The sequence below is a fragment of the Chrysochloris asiatica genome, unplaced genomic scaffold (assembly GCF_000296735.1).
Source record: "Chrysochloris asiatica unplaced genomic scaffold, ChrAsi1.0 scaffold00032, whole genome shotgun sequence".
Taxonomy (NCBI): domain Eukaryota; kingdom Metazoa; phylum Chordata; class Mammalia; order Afrosoricida; family Chrysochloridae; genus Chrysochloris; species Chrysochloris asiatica.
The window spans coordinates 19,468,094-19,490,089 of NW_006408550.1; the positions used below are offsets into that span (position 1 = coordinate 19,468,094).

Genomic DNA, 21,996 nt, shown 5'->3' on the forward strand with positions numbered 1-21,996 from the left:
AATAGATACTACGTTGTTGTTAAGTGTTGTCGAGTCGGGTCTGATTCATAGCGACCCTGCATTGGTTTTCCAAGAAGTGGCTGGTGGATCTGAACCCCTGACCCTGTTGTTAGTAGCTCAGCGCTTATCCTACAGTGCCACACCAGGACTCCTAGAGATCCGGTAGATATAATTTTCCTTCTTTTCTAGCTAAAGAACTTAAAGCTTAAGACAGGTTAAGCTTTTGTCAAAGGTCAAGTAGTAAACGGAAGAGACAAATCTGAGTGTAAATGTTTGGGACCAAAGCCATGTTAATAATTGCTATCATTTACTGTTCTCAAACTAGAACAGAGGTTCTAACACGGTGCCTTAAAACTGGAATGTTCTCGTATAGTACCCACAGGGAATCTAAGATCACACACAACTTCTTTTCTATATGGATTATTCCAGTAACATCAGTGTAGTTTTATTAGAGACTCAAGGAGGGGAACAACCGAACAAAGATAAGAAACAATGAATGGACGAGATTGATGAACAAAACAAATACAGTATTGTTTTTTGTTTTGTTTTTTCCTTAACAGAGATAAAAGTAAAAATATGGATTTAGCTGTAAAACTAGTTGCATCCTGGAAAAAAGATCTAGAGTTTTCACAGCCTGCAAGTTTGATGACTATAGAGAGTATGACTAAGTTTCTTGGAGACTCAAAACAGCCTGGAACTTCAGGAAGACAGGGTGGAAGCAGCCCCTCCCCCTGGACTCTAGGTTGGGTATTCAGGTCACTGCCTGTGTACTGTGTTCTCTACACCTTCAGAGTACAAGGTCGTACCACACCTCCAGAGGTCTGGAGGGAGCTCTATTCCAAGGAGGATGGTAAGAAAATCATGAACACCCTATCACATGACAAAGAGTTGACAGATATGGGAACCTCGAGTGGAAAAGAAAATGTATGACCGAAGAAGGGTATTGCATGGATGGACAGAGAGTAGGAAACAGAAGTTAGGAAGAGACAGAGTTTGCCTTTGTCTACACTGGGAGGAATTTTATAGAACAGAAAAATAGTGACCCCAGGATTTCTGCTAATATTGAAGTCAAGGCTATCAGCAGTTACCAAGCTAGGGGCTAAGGGAAACTTTAAGATGAATTACAGGCAAGGCATCTGATGAAAAACTAGGTTAGTTCAGATTGCTAAAAGAACATCTACCCAAATAGCTGTAAAAAGTATGACTGCTTTGGAGAAAAAAATGCCTCAGAAGATAGACTTTACATTCTCTTTAACTGGTAAATACTGACTGAGCAAGTTGTACTAGGTAACACTATTTTATTATCAAGCTCCTGAATGGCAAACAATATTACTACAATGCATACTCGTAGTAGTCTTAGCATAACATGATCATAATGATACATTTCTATGGTGGTTTCCAGAGATAAATGATCGCAAGTACTTAAAAATGCCAACCTTGGAAGAGGTTCTGCTTTAAGGATGTCTGAGTTATTACAGCTCGGTGAAGGTGGGAGCGGAGGAATACAAGGCAGTGCAAATGCCAATGGAACAACGTGGGGGCATGCTGGTCTCCCCTAGACACTGACTGGGGTTCCCTTAGATTCTGGCCTCATATGGTCAGAGTAGTTGAGTAAGCATGAATGGTACCAAGTAGGTTGGGCTGTGTGAGGGGATAAAGAAGACTTGAGACACATGGAGATTCTTTTTTGGGTTAGTCATAAAAAGAACCCTAAACAAGGTCTTACTGCTATCTAGTTGATTGTGGTTTACAGAGACCCGACATGACAGAACAGAACTGCTCACAGGGTTTCCAAGGCTGAAAAATCTTTACAGAGCATTTTTACCACATCGTTCCTCTCCAGGGCAGTGGGTGGGTTTGAACAGCCAGCCTTTTACTTAGGAGCCTAGCTAGCACTTAACGATTATGTTACCAGGTCAGAGGCTGTGTTGTTGTTAAGTGCTCTTGAGTTGGTTCCAACTCATACTTCGCCTGGAGAGGACCAGTGGTGGTGGTTGTTAAGTGCCGCCGAGTCGTTTCTGACCCACAGCGACTCTGTATAGGGTTTCCAAGGAGCAGCTGGTGAGCTTGAACCACCAACCTTGCCGTTCAAAGGATTTAGGCCAGTGGTGGGGTGTCATAAAGACCCTCCCTCCCCATTCAGACAGTAAAGAAAATGCAAATACTTACTGTCATTTCTGAGGAAATTATTTAGCAGTTGGAAAAGAGGAAAACTATCCCAGGAATCTTGTGGTTGAGCCTCCAGTGCAGTATTCATATCCACTGTGAACAGAGCCCAAAACTTCTCGGCGTGCTCAGCCAGCAAATCAGGCCACCAGACAAATGCCTGTAAAAGGAAAAGACACGGAGTAGAAATAGATGTGTTACAAACAAAGGCTAAATGGTATCACATGAAAATATTTTATAACACGAGTCAGTTTCATAACAAGTACTCAAGGGACACCTAGGTCAACTGGCATAACATAGTCCATGAGGGCAATGTTCTACATCCTACTCTGGTGTGTAATGAGTGCAGTCATAAAAGCTCATGAGCGGCCATTTATGGTGCCACTATTGATGTCTCTCTGTCCAGAGGAAAGACAAGTGATGAAAATGGGACACATGGAAATAATTAGCCCACTGGGCTGATCATGGACCACGAGAAGAGCAGTCTCCAAGACCCTCAGATCAGAAGAACTAAATGATGCCCAACTACCTACCACTACCAGCTGCTCTGAAAGGGATCACATTGACGGCCCTAGATAGAGTGAAAGGAAAATGTCGAAACAAAACACAAAATCACAAAAAGATGAGGCTTACTGGTTGGATTTAGTGAACACCTTAGTGAACACCTGATACGACGGCCCTTAGTCACCGTTCAGGTATGGAAACGAAATCAGCCCTGGTCTTTAAAGGAACCAATAACACTAGTGAGCCAGCAGACTTTAGAAGAATGAACCATTTGAAATCAAAAGGGTGACAGTTACCCAAGGACAAAGTTCAGAAGGGTTAGGAAAGAAGGAGGGATGGGAACAGAAAGCCCAGGGAGAGAGGCAGTGGAATAATGGATGTTACATAGTGGGGCTTGCCATCAGTCAGATGGAACACAATGTGTCAGAAATGTTAAGTGGAAGACTGATGCACACAAATTCCTGTTATATTAGAATTTCAAGATAATGAGTGCTTTGTGTATTTATTCCTAATATTTCTTTTTCTGTGCATAGAAGTATGAAAATATCTAGCATTGTACTTTTAATATTTAATTAGTAATGATTGCACATTATTCTACAGTAAGGATAAATTGTTATTTATGTAACCATTCCCTATTAAGCTGGGTGTTTCCAAATTTTTGCATGTTATCTTTACACATAAATTTTGAATGTTGATTATTTCTTTAGGATGGAGTACTGGTGTGGTGCTAGAGGATAAGCACTGGACTGCTAACTGCAAGGTAAGTGGTTCAAACCCACCAACTGCTCCTTGGAAACCTGTAATCAGAACTGACCTAATGGCACACAATTACAACAACTACTACTTTAGGATAAACTTCTGGATATTTCTGTACTAAAGGGTATATATAAGACTCTTTGGAGTCGGTGGGAGGTGTCAAGAGTTAATAAGCTCAGCTGTTAACCAAAAGGTTAGAAATCCAAGATCACCCAGAGATGCCTCTCAGAAGAAAAATCTGGTAATCTATTTAAAAAAAAAAAATCATCCATTTAAGACTCTGATGCACAGTTCTGCTCTGATATACATGGGTCCCCATGAGTCAGAGTTGATCTAAAGGCAACTGAAACTGGAACACATCTCTTTGTATGCTGCGAATTGTTTCCCAGGAAAAATGTCTCACTCTATCCTTTATCCATTCACCAGCCACTGGACATTTTCAAACAGAAATTGGATCATATAATTTCCTGGCTTAAGCTCTTGCATAAGCTTCTCAAACCATTCAAGATAAAATTTAAAGTCCTGCAGTGACTTATAGAACTCTGCTCCAGGTCTCAAGCTTAAATACACGACTATAGAGGTAATCCCTGACCTTCTGTTGGAAGTTAGGCTATGCTAGAAAGTCTCTCTGATACTAGGTAGTTTTAGTTCACAGGACTCACAAGTGTGTATGTAAATATTTTAGTATCTGATATTTGAATTAGGTAGTAAATACAAAGAGGACAAGAATGTGTTTGTTCTATTTATCATTTTATACCCAATGAGGACCTTTCTGGTAATCACTGAGTGGTGTAGATGGTTAATATATTTGGCTGTGAATCAAAAGCCTGGAGGTTTGCATTCACTTCAGGTGCCTCAGAAGAAAGACCTGGCAACTTATTTGCAAAATATCAGCTATTAAAACTTCAGAAAGAAGCATTTCTACTCTGACATACATGTGGCTACCATAAATTGGAATGGACTCAATGGCAACTGTCTACCACCACAGTACCTTTTAGGTAACAGGTAATGGGTATAATCACGTTAAAAAAAAAAAATTCCAGCTGTTTTGATAGGTGAAAATAGTTATAGAAAGTTCTTGAAAGTCACGTGGACTTATCTGACTATAGTATCAGTGTTGTTTCAACACGCATTTTCAAATTTACAAACGAGTTTGAACTTTTTTTATAACATAAATACTTCGGTGACATCACTATTCACGTTCTTCTTCCATTTGTTTCTTCAGTCAAAACAAAGAAAAAACAAAATATTCATAACACTGTAGAAAAAGAAGTCCGTGTTTACTTCTAAGAAAGTGCTTCCTAGGAACACATGAGACTCATATTTACAAAACTTAAATTTGATTTCTTCAAATATAAATGAGCATAGTGGTTACGAATCGGGCTGCTAACCTCAAGGTCAGCAATTCAAAACTACCAGCTGTTGTGTGGGAGAAAGAAGAGGCTTTCTGCTCCCATAAAGATTTGCAGCCTCAGAAACCCTGTGCAGTGTTGCTATGAGTCAGAACTGACTCCACAGCACATACAACAACAACAACATAATAGGACTACACCACTAAACAAAAAAGTGGGATTCTGATCCAGTGGATATTTTCTTAAAAATGTATATGTTCAACAATGACTATTTGTACTATTAATTATAATGTAATTATTTATATTTAAAAAAGCATTATTAGTGTAATGAGTTGTTGTTAAGTGCCATTGAGTCGGTTCCAACTCATAATGACCCTGTATAAGGTTTCCAAGGAGCCGCTGGTGAGTTTGAACTGCTGACCTTGAGCTTCAAATGACCTGGTGGTCCAGCACATTATCCTGCAACACCATGTCAGGATTCCAATGGAATGAATTAGCAGATGAGAAATAGAAGCAAAAGTTGAGTAAAGAAACAGCTTTGTTGTTGTAACTGGTGTAGTTGTTGTTGTCAAGTGCCCTCGAGTCGGTTGAGACCCTGTATAGGGTTTCTGAGGAGCAGCTGATGGGCTTGAACCACCAACCTTGCAGTTCAAACTGACTTTGCAGTCCAGTGCATTAACCCACAGTGTCACACCGGGACTCCAAGTGTTGTAGCGTCAGCTCAAATTCACAGCAACCCTTTGTAGGATTTCCGAGGAGCAGCAAGTGGGTTTGAACTGTTGATCTTGCAGCCCAGTGCTTATACTACAGCACCACATCAGGACCCCAAACAGTGGTGCAGTACATATTTGAAGTGAGAGTTAGAGGCACTTTGATGCCTGAACTCAATTGCTATGACCATTGGAGCATATGAGTGTGAAAACCTGGGTTAATAGTATAATCTATGCATTTTGAGTATATTGTTTTCCACAAATACTATCTCTCTGAAGACTTTTTGGTTTATTATTTCCTAAAGAGGTACAGGACAGATAATACCAAATGCAAAAACTCTACCAGAAGCTTCAACCAGAACTAAAACAGCACTTGTGACTTAGTCACATGTCTCTTGTTGCAGAGGTGACACAGCTGAGAAGAATCTAAGATTCCTCACTCTGAGCAGAGCAGGATAGAAACCTGGGGAAGAATGCGGGGCTGCAACGAGAGCCAAATTCAAAGCTTCACTTCCAGTTCAGTCAGTACCTTTGCAAAAGGTTAAAATTCAGAAAATAATAGTCATGTTAGGTCAGGATTGTCACAGGACTCTGAAATTCCCAAAGCTCTTTCCAAAATTAACTTGGAAAATAGAGCCCTGGTGGATAATGAAGTAACATGGATTTTTTTTCCCCCTGAAACACTTTCAGGTGGGCAATTTTTTCCCATCAACCATTAACTGCTCATTATGCTTTGCAGGAGTAAATTCATATACGTCCAATTGTACTTCCGATGGTGGTGTTCCTGAAAAATCAAGGCACTGATCTCTGATGAAGGCCTACTGTTCCCCGTGTGACTAGGGAAGGCTTTAAGCAACCACTATCTTTGAAAAGGAAAGCAAGAGTCCCAGGCTGATACCCTGTGAATGTAGGACCCTTTCCTCTTTCTTGTCACCCCATCAAGTGGCAGTTATCCCACTCTGGGTTGGTGGTAATAGGAGGAGCTGTATAGTTTCTTTGTGAGGGTACCACTTTATGGGAGACGGCTGAGGTTCAACAGCATAATGGTCTCCATCAAGAGGAAAAATCTTCTCCCAGGACTGTGTCCACCTTTAGTTCAACTTCTCTGGGTTAAATTGATCGCGACTCTAATGATAAACCAATCATTAGGCAGAAGGCGATGAGTAATTTGTTTCAAGGGGAAATAGAAAACAAAACTTGATCATAAGTTCTCAGCAATACTATTTCTATGAAAGTTCCAACTATAAAGAAATCTTGTACAGTGAAAATGATGTATTAGGCAGGCTGATAATTCTTGAAGAGCCCCGTTTGCTATTGAATGTGGTTGAATGGTGGCAGGTAAGAAGGAACACTGAACCTAAGGGCACAGTACTGAGTTTTTGCACTTAGTGCTGAGACTTGGGTAACCAAGAGCAAATCAGTCCTCTGTGAGGATTTACATTTCCTCACCTGCTAATCGGCAAGAACGATACCTGGCTAACCTCCCCCAGGGTTGTGATGAGAGTTAAATAAATATGAAAACTCATTGTTGGATAGCTGTAATAACTAATGTTGCTATCAGGAGTCAAAAAATTCACACGGATCCTATAGTGTTCGTTACATGTTTTAAAAATAATAATGTCAACATGAATTAAGCACTTTCTATGTGCCAAGTACTAGTCTAAAGACTTTAAACCTACTGTCTTGATTCATGAGCGATTCCTTTGAGGTAGGTAGTATAATTATTCATATTTTACATGTTAGCAAATTCTCAGAGATTAATGAACTCACCCAAAGTCATTGTTAGCAGAGTAATGATTTGAATCCAGATCAGTTGGAGTCTGTAGACCAAGTCCTGGGCATATCACCTCCCTCTCTTTATATAGGAGGGTGCTTCACAAAGTTCATGGAAAGATTCTATATTCTTTTAATTCAAATTTTCTATGAACTTTTTGAAAGCCTTCATATTTAGCTGCTTTGAGGATTCAATTCAAATGACTAGAATCTTCAGGGTAACACCTAAAGGACTGTCAAACTCATTGTAAGTCTGTTTACAACTTGGTTGATTCACAAAATTAACATAATAGGTTCATACATGAATATAAGTACTGAAGTCACCAATTAAGATGATGAGCTGAAAAGCTTTAAAACACATGCACTACCAATAGGAGCTCTGGTAGCATAGTGGTTATGAGATGGGCTGCTGACCTTAAGGTCAGCAGTTTGAAACTACCAGCCATTCTTTGGGAGAAAGAAGAGGCTTTCTGTTCCTGTACAAAGTTGCAGACTTGGAAACCCCGTATAGGCTCACTATGAGTCGGAACCACAAAGTATTACTTTTTTCTTATATATTTAAAATTAGTAAATGATTAGCAAACATTCTTGGCAGGGCATTTGTGACCATGAAGTTCTAGAGGAGGCACTGCTATAAACAGAATTCTACCTCTGTAACTTAGTCATATGGAAGCCACTTACTAGTCACTCTCTTTCAAACTGAGCAACATCTGTTAGCCTAGAGGCTAACCTAGCCTTAGATTTAAGCCTACTCTCTTAAATAACCTAAATATGTTGGTCTAGTCTTCTTTATATAGATAAAAACAATGTGTAACTAAGAATAGTTCAACTTCTGCTGGACAGCAAAGTTGGTTTGAACTGCAAAGTTGGCAGTTCAAACTCACCAGCTGCTCCTCAGAAACTCTTTACAGGGTCGCTATGAGTCAGAACCAACTCGATGGCCCCAACAACAAAAGACAAGAAGAAGACAGAAAAAAAATTCTGTGTAATCACACACTGAGGTGCTTCTTAGGCGTGTATGCCAATGGAGAGGAATAAAGGCACAAATCGATAAAAACAATGGGACAAACCCACATGGCCTTTCTCTTTATGTAATGATTCATCCAGAAACATAGTCTGACACGAATGTGGAGTGATCACATGCACAAATATGTGTCCAAAGTGCACTCCACCCCCTGTTCTGCTCTGTCGTTTGCAGCAGCCTGGAATAGGGCAGGTAACTAGCAGGGTGTAGCTAGCGTTTTCAGTGAACCCCAAACCCAGTGCCACTGAGTCAATTCCGAGCAGCAGTCACCCTATGGAACAGAGTAGAACTGCTCTGTAGAATTTCCAAGGCTGTAATCAGGATATCATGTTTGGTAAGGTAGAGGGACAGAGAAAGAGGAAAACCCCCAATGAGATGGATTGGCCAAATGGCAGCATCAGTGGACTCAAGCATGGCAACAGTAGTGAGGTTGGCCAAGGATTGGGCAGTGTTTCATTCTGCTGTGCATAAGGTCGCTATGGGTCAGTACTGACTTGATGGCACCTAACAACAACAACAACAACAATCTTTATGGGAGCCTAATGGCTTCATTGGATAAGCACTGGACTGTGAACCACAAGGTCCAGGGTTCGAGTCTGCAAGCTTTTCTGCGGGAGAAAGATGTAGCCTTCTGCTCCCACAATTGAAAGCCTTGGGAAAGCCTATACAGGGTTGCTATGAGTAGGCGCTGACTCAACAGCACAACACATCTGACATTTCTTTTAGCAACCATTAACTGAAGTCTTAACCATGGCACCACCAAATTACAACCCATACATCCTTCTGGTCTCCAGCATCACTAATCAGGTGGACAACATTAGGCAGAATCTTAGGCAGAATCTCAGGATCTGCTGAAGCACAAGAAAGGACAAGGTGGACAAGAGGGGAAGGACATCTCCAAGCTTGTCCCCATGCATTTGCATCCAGCTAGGATGCTGACCGGCAGACATGGTGGCAGAACTATGGTAGGATGAGTACTCTGTGCTTGTCTACTTACCCTGGAAACTTAATGTTTAGGTTTCCTGGAAAAAGGCTAGGTCTGGAGTCCAGCTTAACTCTTTACTTAACTATTACCCAGCAGTGCATCTCTGGGAAGTTGTTTAACCTTTCTGATCTCCCTTATCTTATCAGTGAAATGGCGGACGTGCACTGTAGGATATGCTGCGAAATGCCTGTGGCTTCCAAAGCAGGTACCACTGGCATCTCTGGGTTTTGTCAGAATGGTAGCATCTTGGATAAACAGTTGTCAGATGAGGTTGCCTAAAATTTCTGGTCAAGCATAGACCAGTCACTGGATTGAGAAGACAGTGGTAAAAATATTCTGGAAACAATGTTCAATTATTTTTCTGAGAAGAGAATGCAGGAATTCTGAAGAGAAGTCTGGGAAGAGAGGTCAGGAGACCTTTAGAGAGAAGGGAGAGCTGTTTCATAAGAAAGTTTTACTGTCAAAGACATGAAGGACATGAAACCCGCTTCACTGAGGAACTGCTGATGGGTAGAAACAACTCTCAGCCCTATAAAGAAAACTGTCCCCATGAAGAGACTTAGAGTGAAGATAACAGGAACTGGTGTCCGGCGGACTCACTGAGCTCCACCCAGGGAGCTGAGTCAGCCGCTACTCTATGGAGGAAAGAAACTCCAGCTTGGACATCCAGCAGCAGAAGTAACATTGTGGAGAGCAGACCACCCATTCAGTCTGAAAATGATTTCTGAATCAGACCAATTCACTCCCCAATAATGCTCAGAGAAGAAGTTAGAACTTCTGTTGTTTTTTTTAAAAAGAAGAACCAAAAACAAAAACCAACTAAACAAACAATGGCACAAACCAACACCAGAATATCAAAATTTCTTCTGTCTTACTCAGATTGTCAGTTACCTCTAATAATGTAATTAACCAGATTCCCCAAAACAGTGCTAACAGAGACTAGCCTATTATATGAGATTCTGAGTCTTTTCATTCCAAGGAGAGGAACTGAGTTGGCTTAAAACTAGTAACCAGAGCAAGTTCTACCTTATTTTCACATACGAGAGTTATAAAAATAGTAGAAACAATTTTACCTACCTCTCTTCCCTTAGGGATTCCAAAGAATTTGAAAGCATAGTGAAATGGGAAAATGCCACAATGTTATAAAGTATTTTAAAAAGAAGACATTAAATAGTTCTCTATTGCAGTATAAACTACAGTGATTTTTGCAAGTTATTATGGTCTGTGTTCAATAACGTGAATGGTAGACTAGAATATAAAGAATAGTTACATTTTTCCTGTTCTTGAAAACACGACGTTTTAATGAGCGTTTTAGTGACTATGTGATGTAGAAGGTTGTGAATTACTGACAAGTTGATCACCATTCATGGCCACCTCATGTTTGCAGAGCAGAACTGCTCTGTGGGGTTTTAAAAAATGTGACCTTTCAGAAGCAGATTGCCAGACTTGTCTTCTGAGGTGCTTCTGGATAGGTTTGAACTGCCAACCTTTTGTCTAGTGATAGAGCCCTTTGCCATTTGCACCACCCAGAGACTCCTGTGTGGCATATATAGCAATGGATAATTACATTTAAAAGCTAGGTAGCTATCATTTTTCTTAGTGCAGGAAAACTAAGTGCTAGTTTTATAAAATCTTTAGGAATATTGGATATACCTACTCAGATAGAATATTAACTGCAATTGGATATCCAGTTGGAATTTATTTTTAATTTTAGAAAGGCCTAATCGTCTGATGACAATGCCTTTTAAGAAAAGACAAAGACAAAACCTACATATATTTTATCATATAATCATTTTCATTGTAACATAGCAGTAGTACTAGCCTTGAAATGAACCCTCCTGGGAATTCATTTCAAATTATTGAAGCAGCTGTTTCTTCAGTTTAAAATAAAATATCTATAACAAGTTCACACATGACAGATGCAAGGTAAAAACTAGATTCCACAGTGTGAGCTAAAAGCAGATGTTTTGAATGATCATATTTATAACCAGATACAATAAATCTTAGTTACTTACAGTAAGACTTCAGGAATACTCTTTTTCAAGAATTTGTTTAAAATGTAGTTCCTGTAGTTTCTTTTATTTCTGAGAACTAGGCCTCATTAAATATATTCTATGAATTCCTATGAATCTGGTCTTTCTTATTCTTGCTCATTTCATGTGCTTCCTTAGGAATGACAGACTGTCAGGGTGCTGAAATTTATTATATTTATTGAATTCCACACATTTCCCCTATGCAAATCAAAGCACCAGAATCTCATTTTTGTGAATAAAATTCATGGTTATTAGAAAGAGTAAAACTTTTAAATTCTTGGAATATGTAGTTTGCCTGCTGGAAACCTACTGTCAACTTTTAAGACATGTTAATATAGAATTATACTTTAAAAAATGATAAACAATGTAGGCTTAGTAAAGACTTAAATAAGAAAAATATTTGATGCTAACAATGAAACACTAGATCATCATCATGTATGCCTTCTATCCAATTTGGCAATTAACTTGTGGCAATTAACTTGTTTTTTCTTTCCCACGTTGGTTAACTTAGATGTCAAAAAGAAGGGCATCATGGCATGGGGAAAGCCAGGGATTGGGCATCAAAAGGTGGGCTTTGTGGATTGGATTTTTTTTTTTTTTTTTTTTTTTTTACAGTTGCATGTCCTTGGAGATGCCATCAGCACTTCCATATCTCACACACTACTTAAGTTTAAAATTTACTACAAGGGAGCTTCGAAAAGTCCATGGAACATTTCCATTGTATTTTAATTCCATTTCTCCATGGATTTTTTAGAGCCCCTTCGTATACATACATATATATATGGTGGTGGTGGTGGTTCTGTGTTTCAACTCATAGCGACCCTGTATCGCATTACTGGGGACATAAATCTTTAAGCAGAAAGGCTCCTCTTTGTCCCGAGGAGAGACATACATGCATACATACATATACACACACATACACATGTATTGTTGTTAAGTGCTGTCACATTGATTCCAACTCATAGCAACCCCATATAGGGTTTTCAAGGAGTGACTCAGGGGTTGTAACCATCAACCTTATGGTTAGTGGTTCAGTGCTGATCCAACAGTGCCATGCCACACTCCTCATACATACGCACATACATGTCTATGCATCTATACACATACAGATATATACGTGTCTGTGTGTATATATACAGGATCGACACTGGACTGTGAACCACAAGGTTAATGGTTGGAGCCTTTAGTGATTAGGCTTTCTGCTCGGAAGCAATATACAGGGTTGCTATGAATCAGAATTGACTTGATGGTACTTTAACAACACACACACATAAATAAAATCTTTATCTATATAAAGCCTGCAAAGACCAAAACTTATGTAAAGTGAAAACTTATTAGAGAAGGAAAGTTCCACATATTCTCCAGTAAAATGAGTGACAGAGAAGTGGCAAGACTTTACCCTGTCAAAGGTAGAAAACTTGGGAGGCCATAAAAAGCAAGGCATTCCCTTCAAGTTCAAGCTCTTATACATTTCACTATAACTGCTTTGGAAACCTCCAAGAGTTACATTTCCAGGAATTTCCCAAATGTTCTGAGTGTCCTTCGGGGGCAGGCCCAGCAGTGTGTGGAAGGCTCTATTCAGGCCACTTCTCGAGTGCTGCTCCCACTGTGGCCCCAGTTCAAACAAGCCATCACCTCTGAATGATGCTCTTCATTCTGCTGTAAGACTTCAATGCAGAGCTCTGCGAGGTGGAGAACCTCTTCTAGCTTTCTAGCAGGACTTGCTAGGTTCATGGTCTCTGTATTAAAAACAACATAATAATGTTACCTTGACAATAAAAGTCAAATGCATTCTCAGATGTAACGATGAGCTCAGGATGTTGAAACAGAACCAGAAAACATAGTTTGGAGAAATAAGAGATGTGAGAAATACAAATGAATCTATTATTTAAAAACAAAAACCCAAACCCCAGCTCACCAGATTGTAGAAAAGACTTCACCTGCAAAGCGATGGCAGGGAACTGCAAGTGCTCTGCCATTGAATACAGGAGAACTAACAGGTGCAAACTGCACATTAGCTGCTCAACTTCTGCAACAAACAAGTTCTAATTCTCCTCAAGGTCAGAGGCACAAAGAGAGCAGATACCACCGTCTTTTCCTCCTCTCTGTATTGTCTTATCAATACAATACCACATTCTCCCTAGATGCGTCATTCCTGGCATTAACAAAACCCAAGGTTCTTTTTGTGCCTATTTAAATTCCCAACCTGAAATGTCTATAGTTCTTGTTGATTTTAAATTCGGAAAGTACAAAGTCACCTAAAACAATTCTGACAGCCTGCAATTACCTGATTTCCTCCCTCATTCCTTGCCCACCTCCTTCCTCCCCACGAAAACACCGTCCTTTGAAGCTGAAGGTTCTTTCAGCATTAAGTCAAACTGGTATCAAAAAGCTAAGCCACAATAAGATTAAGTGCAGCTACCTGAAATTCAGCAACAGAGAAGGCAAAGTAGATGATTCAGACACAATAAACTATGTTGACAACTCCACAGTGCCATACCTATATGTAAGAATCACTTGGGGATCTTATTTACATGCAGATTCTGATTCAGTACAGTCGGGGTAAGGGGTCCTGCTAGGATAATGGATTATGAGCTGGAGTACTAACTGCAACGCCAGCTGTCCGAATCTACCAGGTGCTCTGGAGGAAGCATCTTACTCCTGTAAAGATTTATAGCCTCAGAAACTAGGATCACTGAGTTGAAACCGACTTAGTAGTACACCGCCACCACCGCTGTATTTGGGGTGGAAAGGCAAATTCTCAGAAGGCGGTAAGGATGGCGAAAGAATACAACCCTGACGTATACCTTTCTTAATTTTAAACCATCCAGTGTTCCCATGTTCTGTTCGAACAACTGCCTCTTGGTCCAGGTACAGATTCCTCATGAGCACAATGAAGTGTTCTGGAATACTCATACTTTGCAATGTTGTTTATAACTTGTCATCATCCACACAATTGATAGCCTTTGTGTAGTCAATAAAGCACAGGTAAACATCTTTCTGGTATTCTCTGCTTTCATCCAAGATCCACCAGACATCAGCAATGTTATCCCTTGTTCCACGGCCTCTTCTGAATTTTGCTTGAACCTTTGGAAGTTCTCTGTCAATGTATGCTTGCAGCCATTTCTGTATTACCTTTAGTAAAACTTTACTCGCATGGGATATCAAAGAGATTGTCAGATGATTTCCGCATTCCGTTGGGTCACCTCTCTTTGGATGGGTACAAATATGGATGTCTTTCAGATAGTTGTCAGACAATTATTAATGACTTGCTATAGTCCTGGTGTTTTTTAACTCCTGTAAATAATTACAGTCTCAGAAACCCTGTACAGGGTCACTATGAGTTGGAACCGACTCCATAGCATATAACCACCACAACCATAGTCCTGGTGTGGTGCTATGGGTTAATGCGCTGGATTGCAGTCAGTTTGAACTGCAAGGTCAGTGGTTCAATGGTTCAAGCTAACCAGCCGCTCATCAGAAACCCTACTCAGGGTCGCCATGGGTCAGAACTATCTCAACAACACTTACAACAACAACAATAGCTCTGAGAAAGGAGCCTTTGTAGCATAGTGGGTTATGAGTTGGGCTGGTCAGCAATTAGAATCTACCAGTCACGGGAGAAGAGATTTTTTTTCTGCTCCTGTAAAGATTTGTTTTTGTTGTTGTTGCCATTGAGTCAGTTCCAACCCATAGTGACCCTGTATAAGGTTTCCAAGGAGCAGCTGGTGAGCTTGAACCATCAAACTTGGGATTCAAATGACTTTGCAGTCTGACCCATTAACCCACAGGACTCCCATAAAGATTTACAGCCCTGGAAACCCTATACAGGGTTGCTAGGAGAGAAACCAGCTCAACGGCACACAACCACCAACAACCACCATAACTCTGAGAGTCCTGGTGTGGCACTGTAGGATAAGCACTGGACTGGTGAAGGTAAGCAACTGAACCCCACCATCCGCTCTCTGAAATCCTATACGGGGTGACTGTGGGTTAGAACTGACTTGATGGTGCACAATACCAACATAGCTCTGAAGCAGTATGATGCAGGTGAGGGTTAATAATCCCTAGTCCCAATGAGATGGATTGGCACAGTGACAGTAACAATGGGCTCAAGCTTGGTAATAGTGAGGATGGCTCAGGACCAGGCAGTGTTTCGGTCTGTTGTGCGTAGAGTTGCTATGAGTTGGAACTGACTTGATGGAACCCACCACCACCACCAACCCTAAGCTATGCACCAAATCCATAACCCACTTTAATCAAATCGATTCTGACTTATAGGTACCCTACAGAGTAGAGCAGAACTACTCCTTATGTTTTTCAAGACTGTTAATCTTTACCGGAGTCAGCGTTCTTCCATGAAGTGACTGGTGGGCTTGAACTACAGACATTGTGGTTTAGCAGCCAAATACTTAACTCATTAGCTACCAGGCCTCTCAGATTTCTCTGTAGGATGAAAAGCTATGGCTCATTGTGACAGACATCAAAAAGTACAATGATTTTTTTGGAAGACCAGCTGGTCAAACACCATAGAACTGGGCGTGCCTGCGATGTACTTAGCTGGGCGAAGTAGAAGACATGTCCCTGATCTCAAACAACTCAGCTTCAAAAATCACTGGTGATTAAAGTAGACACCATCTACCAAGCTCTTCCACCTGTCTCATATATCCCTTTAACTCAGTAGCATTACAACCTACTCAACCTAGAGGCAGCTCTGCATCTTAAGAGTCTATTCTGCAAGATAAGCACTGGGCTGCTAACCACCAGGTCAGCAATTCAAATTCCCCAGCCGCTCATTGGGAGAAAGACTAGGTTTTCTGCTCCTGTAGACTTACAGCTTCAAAAACCCTACACAGGGTCGCTATGAGTTGGAACCAACTCCACAGGCACCTAACAACAACTACAGGTAGACAAGATCCTTAGGCAAGTTTGGAAACAATGCAGAGTAAACCTACCAACGATGCAGGCGATCTGAGGAGAGACAGCTGAAGACAGAGGGGATTTGGGGAAGAATTCAGGCAGAAGGGAAGCCTGGATCATGGCCCTAAAATAATAGTAAATGACCCGAGTCAAAATAAGGTTTCTAGAAAAGAAGAGAAGCTGTTACAAGGCGTTGTTGTTGTCGCTGTTAGGTGCCGTCAAGTCGATTCCACTTCATAGTGAGCCTGTATAGGGTTTCAAAGGAGCAGCTAATGGGTTTGAACTGCAACCTTGTGGTTCACAGTCTGGTGCTGGTCCTACAGCGCCACACCAGGAGTCTGTCACAGGGGTGGTGGTGGTGGTGTTTACTGCCGTAGAGTCAGTTCTGACCCATAGTGCCCCTGTATAGGGTTTCCAAGGTGGGCTGGTGAGCTTGAACCACAGCCCTTTTATTTTCAGCAGGAGATGATGACAGTGATTATAAAAGTTACCATCCACAGAGAGCCTACTAAGTGTTAGGCATAACAGAAGGCACTGCCCATGTGTCATCACACTAATTTTCCTAACTACTTTGTTTGATTTTGGTGTTCATATAACTCACACATAAAGAAATAAGCTTGGAGAAATGACATACAAAGCTAATAGTAGTGGAGGTGAGACTTGATCTTAGTTGAGGACGTGGAACATCTATATGTGCCAACGTAGACAAGAATTGACAAATGCTATATTCTTAATTTATTAGAGAAAAGATTTATTTGGAAAACTGTCCTCAAAGTAATTTTTAATTCTCAAGAGGTTATCATTTACCTTCCTTAATTTCTCCATTATTAGATTGAGGGAACTATACTGAGAGTTTTAAAATAGGGAGTTAAGGATAGTCTTCAGGTGTGCCATTGAACCTCTCAAAACTAGATGCCAAGTTACGCATGTAGTGGCATTCTGGAGGGATAAGGACCACAACTTTCATCCAATTCTCTAAGTGGTCCATAAACCAAATAAATTAGAAGGAACACAGAACCAGAGAGTCTCCAAGATGCCTTCTAGCTATGAGATTCTACATTTCCTGTAAGTGCTAGGCTTTGCCTTCTGAGTTATATAGTACACCATTCCAATGTGCTTCCATATGTTTATATATTATTCATAAGTAAAAGGATATGGAACACAAACACTGTTTTTATTATATATGAGGAACTTAATTTTCCTAGACACTATAGTAATTTACTGAATCCTCCCAACCATTCTACCTTAGTTTCTAGATTAGGAAAGAGGCTCAAAGAGGTTAAAAAGGGTATCCAAGGTCACATAGCTATTGGCTGAGATGGGATTAAAATCCTACCTCTGGTGTCATACAATGACTTGAATTCGTTTTTATTTTCAAAGCTCTGAAGCAGGAGTAACACAACCAAACTCACTGCCACTGAGTCACCTGTGACTTACTGACCCTACATAGCGTGTCCAGGACTGCAAACCTTTACTGCAGCAGACAGCCTCATTTTTGTCTCGAGGAACAGCTGGAAGGTTGCAGTTAATGGCACAATACCTAATGCACAGTGCCACTGAGCTTCTTAGATGTCAGACATATACGTGTGTGTGTGTATGTTGCTGTTAAGTGCTGTACACAGTGACCCTCAGAAACTCACAGGGTTTCTACAGAGCGACAGTTAGTTTGAACTGACAACCTTGTGATTCAAACCGACACTTCCTTCAATCCAGTGCTTTATCCCACAGCACCACATCAGGATTACATATATGTATGTGTGTATACACACACACATATATATACACACACACATACATACAGTCCTGGTGTGGTGCTATGGGATCACTGGACTTTGAACCACAAGGTTGGCAGTTCAAGTCCACCAGCTGTTCCTTAGAAACCCTATGCAGGGTGGCTATGAGTCAAAATCAACTGGAGAGTATATAACAATATATGTTGTTCCAACCACAAACCCACCAACCACTACTTGGAAACCCTATGTAGGGTTGCTATGAATTGGAATCAACTCTACAACATTAAAAAAAAAAAATTACACACAAGAAGACATGCATGTAGACAGACAGACATTGTTATGTAGACTTGATCTTAACACATGATGACCTTACAGGACAAGAGTAGAATTGCCTCATAGCGCTTTCTAGGGTGCTATCTATATGGAGTCCTGGTGTGGCGCTGTGGGTTAATATGCCAGACTGCAAAGCCGTTTGAACTGCAAGCTCGGTGGTTCAAGCTCACAACAATCTATATGGGAACACATCTCCTAGTCTTTTCTCCCGTAGAGCAGCTTGGGGCTTTGAATGAACAATCTTTCAGTTATCAAATTGAGTGCTTAACCATTGTGCCACCAGGACTGCATATATATATAAAACAGCTGAAAGTTTGAAGAGTTTACAAGGTCACTATATCCTTAGTCACAAGAATGTAATAATGGAAAAGAGTGACAAGAACAACCCCAAAATGTATTTCTGTTTCAGTCTGAATGAATGTCAAAACCAGCTTTTACATTTAACAGAAAACTCAAGAGAGTGCCCTTTGTCCCAGAAAAACTTATAAACAGTCTAAACATTGTATTCTTCCTAGATGAAATTTACAGAAAGGACTGAAACTTTGTACTTGAACATAATGACCACTCTAAGACTTTAAATAAATAGCATTTTTATCAAGTACACCATGTAATGCCATCTCTGGTTGTCACCCATTTGACTGCAGCCAAGAAGTTTAATGCATTTTATAGTCAAACTCAATTAGATAACAAGGTTACCAACAGCGCCATTAAAAATCCAAACACTGTGAATATTTGAGAATTCTTCCTTAAAATGTTCTCTTTTACTTTTTTTTTTTTTTTGTCACATTTCCACAGCATTACAGATGTCTCTACATTCTTCAAGCTTCACACCAAGTTGCTGATTGTTGTAATACATTTCAAATAGTGACATTTAAAACAAATATGCCAAAAGTAGCAGGGCTTCTTGGTGAATTTCAATGTGTTGCTCTTGGCTATCATTCTCCTTTCGTCTGGAACATTTTTGCTTCTCTAAGATAACACTTGTTGGCTCCCCAAAGCAATTCCTCTTAATGATACCTCTGCACATTTAAGAAGTGATCCCCGAGCAGGAAAGGTAGGAAGGTGGAAAGGTGTAAGAAGATTGCTTGACGGTCTTGCTTGGGTAGAATTTCATTCTATGCACCCCTGCTTTACAAGGGATGAATGTCCCAGGATCCTCTCCTCTGCTGCCTCCCTTCCTGCCATTTCCTGCTAACATCCCTAATCCTGAAGAACCAATGCCCACAATGAAGGCAATGAGAGGGTCCGGGGAGAAGACCAATCCCATCAATTTCAGCTTGTTTTTCTCTGCATGTGATATGCAGACGACACAGCTAACTTTAACTTTAACAGTCTGATTAGTATATCGGTGATGGTGGTGGTGTGCAGTGGAGTGGGTTCTGACCCATAGTGACCTTGGATAGGGTTTCCGAGGCTGTAAATCTGTACGGGAGCAGAACGCCTCATCTTTCTTCCATGGGGCAGCTCGGAGTTTCGAACTGCTAACCTTGAGGTTAGTAGCCCGACTTGTAACCACTATGCTCCCAGAGCTCCTTGATTGTATCTGTACATGTAGCCAAGTGGGAAACAGCTCAAGAAGGTGTTGTATTGAAGGACTATGGCAGTGACTGCGTCTCATTACCACCTGCCTCTTCCTTTCGTTGTATTGTAGCCATGAAGACCAGCTAAGATGCATTCAAAAATAGTTTCTGTCTATGTATTCTTGCTTGGTTCTACAACATCCCCAGATTTGGATGCTTTATTTTATTCAACAAACATTTACGGCATATAAGGGGCGTGCTAATGACTAAAGAGATACAACAATGAACATGATAATATTTCTGCCTTTGAAGAATTTATGCTCTGCTCTTCCTAACCTGAAGGAGCCCTGGTAGGGCAGTGGGTTATGAATTGTGTTGTAATCTGCAAGGTCAGCATTTGAAATCTACCAACTGAGGCTTTCTGCTCCTGTAATGATTTACAGGGTCACAATGAGTCAGGACCAATTCCTTGGCACACAACCACCACAACCTTACTGGTCTGATGAGGATATAAAATATGGCTATATACAATCCATTTTGATCAATACAAGGGTGCTCTCTAATAAAGCCAGATAAGGAGTGAATTAAATCTACTCAGAATACAAGAACAGGGTTATTAGCTTGCAAAAAATAGAATTAAAGATCTGTCAACTGTAGGCTATAAATTGTTCATGAGGATCCTACAGAATGAAATTATTTTTGGGTAAGAATTCTGAGTTCAGAAACTTTATAGTCAAAGAAAGCTGTTGTTGTTAGGTGTCACAAAGTCAGTCCCTACTCATAGCTACACTGTACAGCTTTACCAAGCATGAAGCTCTTCTTCAAGGACTGGTCCCACCTGACAATGTGTCTGAAGTATGAGAGATGAAGTCCCACCATCCTGGCTTCAAAGGAGCATTGTGACTGTACTTCTTCCAACACAGATTTGTTTGTTTTTCTGATAGTCCACGGTACATTGATTATTCTTCTCTAACATACAAGTCTCCCCTTTTCTCTCTTCCTATGCAAAGAAGAGAACCCACACTCCCTCTTCTGTTGCTTCTTCCTCCCCTTCATGGACACAAACTAGATGGAGTGGGAGAAAGCTGTAACTTTTAGGTGATAATGGAGGTGAAAAATTTGGAAGACTTAATAAGGGCTGTAGAGATAACTGCAGGTCCTGGGCAAAGGAAGAAGGAGGAAGTAAGAGAATGAACACTGTCTAGGGAGGGATGTTCATAGAGGAACTGTGGTTTGGAAGAGGCAGGACATCAGCAAGGTGGAAGCATTTACATGGGGCACTTGAGATCCAGGCAATGAGGCTGCACCACTCAAGGATGAAAAGAAAAAGCACATTGGGTCAAGAGGACAACATTTCACTTTTTCAGCATCCTCTGTGGACTGTTGTGGTTTGCTCTCCATCAATTTGGTTCTGACTCATAGCGAGCCTTTGTATAATAGAACGGATATTGTCTGGTGCTGGCTGGGCCATCCTCACAATAGTAGGTCTGTTTGTAGGTAGTGTGCCAATCCATCTTATTGAAGACCTCTCTCTTTTCCACTACTCTGTATGGCACTGATGAAGATCAAAGAGCACAGCCTTCGGTATGGATTGCATCTCAAAGTAAAGAAAACAAAAATCCTCACCACTGGACCAATAAACAACACTCTTATCAACAGAAGTTGTCAAGGACTTCATTCTTCTTGGATCAACTACCAACACTCATGGAAGAAGCAGTCAGGAAATCAGATGACGTATTGCATTAGGCAAATCTGCTGCACAAGACCTTTTTAAAGTGTTGAAGAGCAAAGATGTCAGCTTGAGGACTAAGGTGCCCCTGACCCAAGCCATGGCATTTTCAATAACCTCATATGCATGTGAAAGCTGGACAGTGAATAAGGAAGACCATGGAAGAATTGCTGCTTTTTTTTGAGTTATGGTGTTGGAGGAGAATATTAAAAGTACCATGGGCTCCCCATAGAACCAACAGATCTGTGTTGGACGAAGTGCAGCCAGAGTGCTCTTTGGAAGCCTGGTTGGCCAAACTTCATCTCTCATACTTCGAACATTTTGTCAGGAGGGGCCAGTTGCCAGAGAAGGATATCATGTTTGGTAGGGTGTAGGGTCAGAGAAAAAGAAGAAGACTGCCAACAAGATGGATTGGCCAAGTGGCAGCATCAATGGGCTCAAGCGTGGCAACAATTGTG

At 40.8% G+C, this 21,996-nt stretch overlaps 1 protein-coding gene across 7 annotated transcripts in view; it reads right to left on the reverse strand.

Annotated features, from left to right (window-relative positions):
• CADPS2 (Ca++-dependent secretion activator 2) overlaps positions 1–21,996 on the reverse strand; it is a 613,140-nt gene that overhangs the window by 103,693 nt on the left and 487,451 nt on the right. For 4 of the 7 annotated variants that reach the window (XM_006859326.1, XM_006859327.1, XM_006859328.1 and 1 more), the window contains 3 exons: positions 12,939–13,042; positions 10,348–10,356; positions 2,170–2,326 (listed from right to left, as the gene is read on the reverse strand). In XM_006859326.1, the coding sequence (XP_006859388.1) occupies positions 2,170–2,326; positions 10,348–10,356; positions 12,939–13,042 (270 nt within the window). The remainder of the gene's footprint in view (positions 1–2,169; positions 2,327–10,347; positions 10,357–12,938; positions 13,043–21,996) is intronic. The other 3 variants (XM_006859330.1, XM_006859329.1, XM_006859325.1) reach the window with 1 other exon arrangement.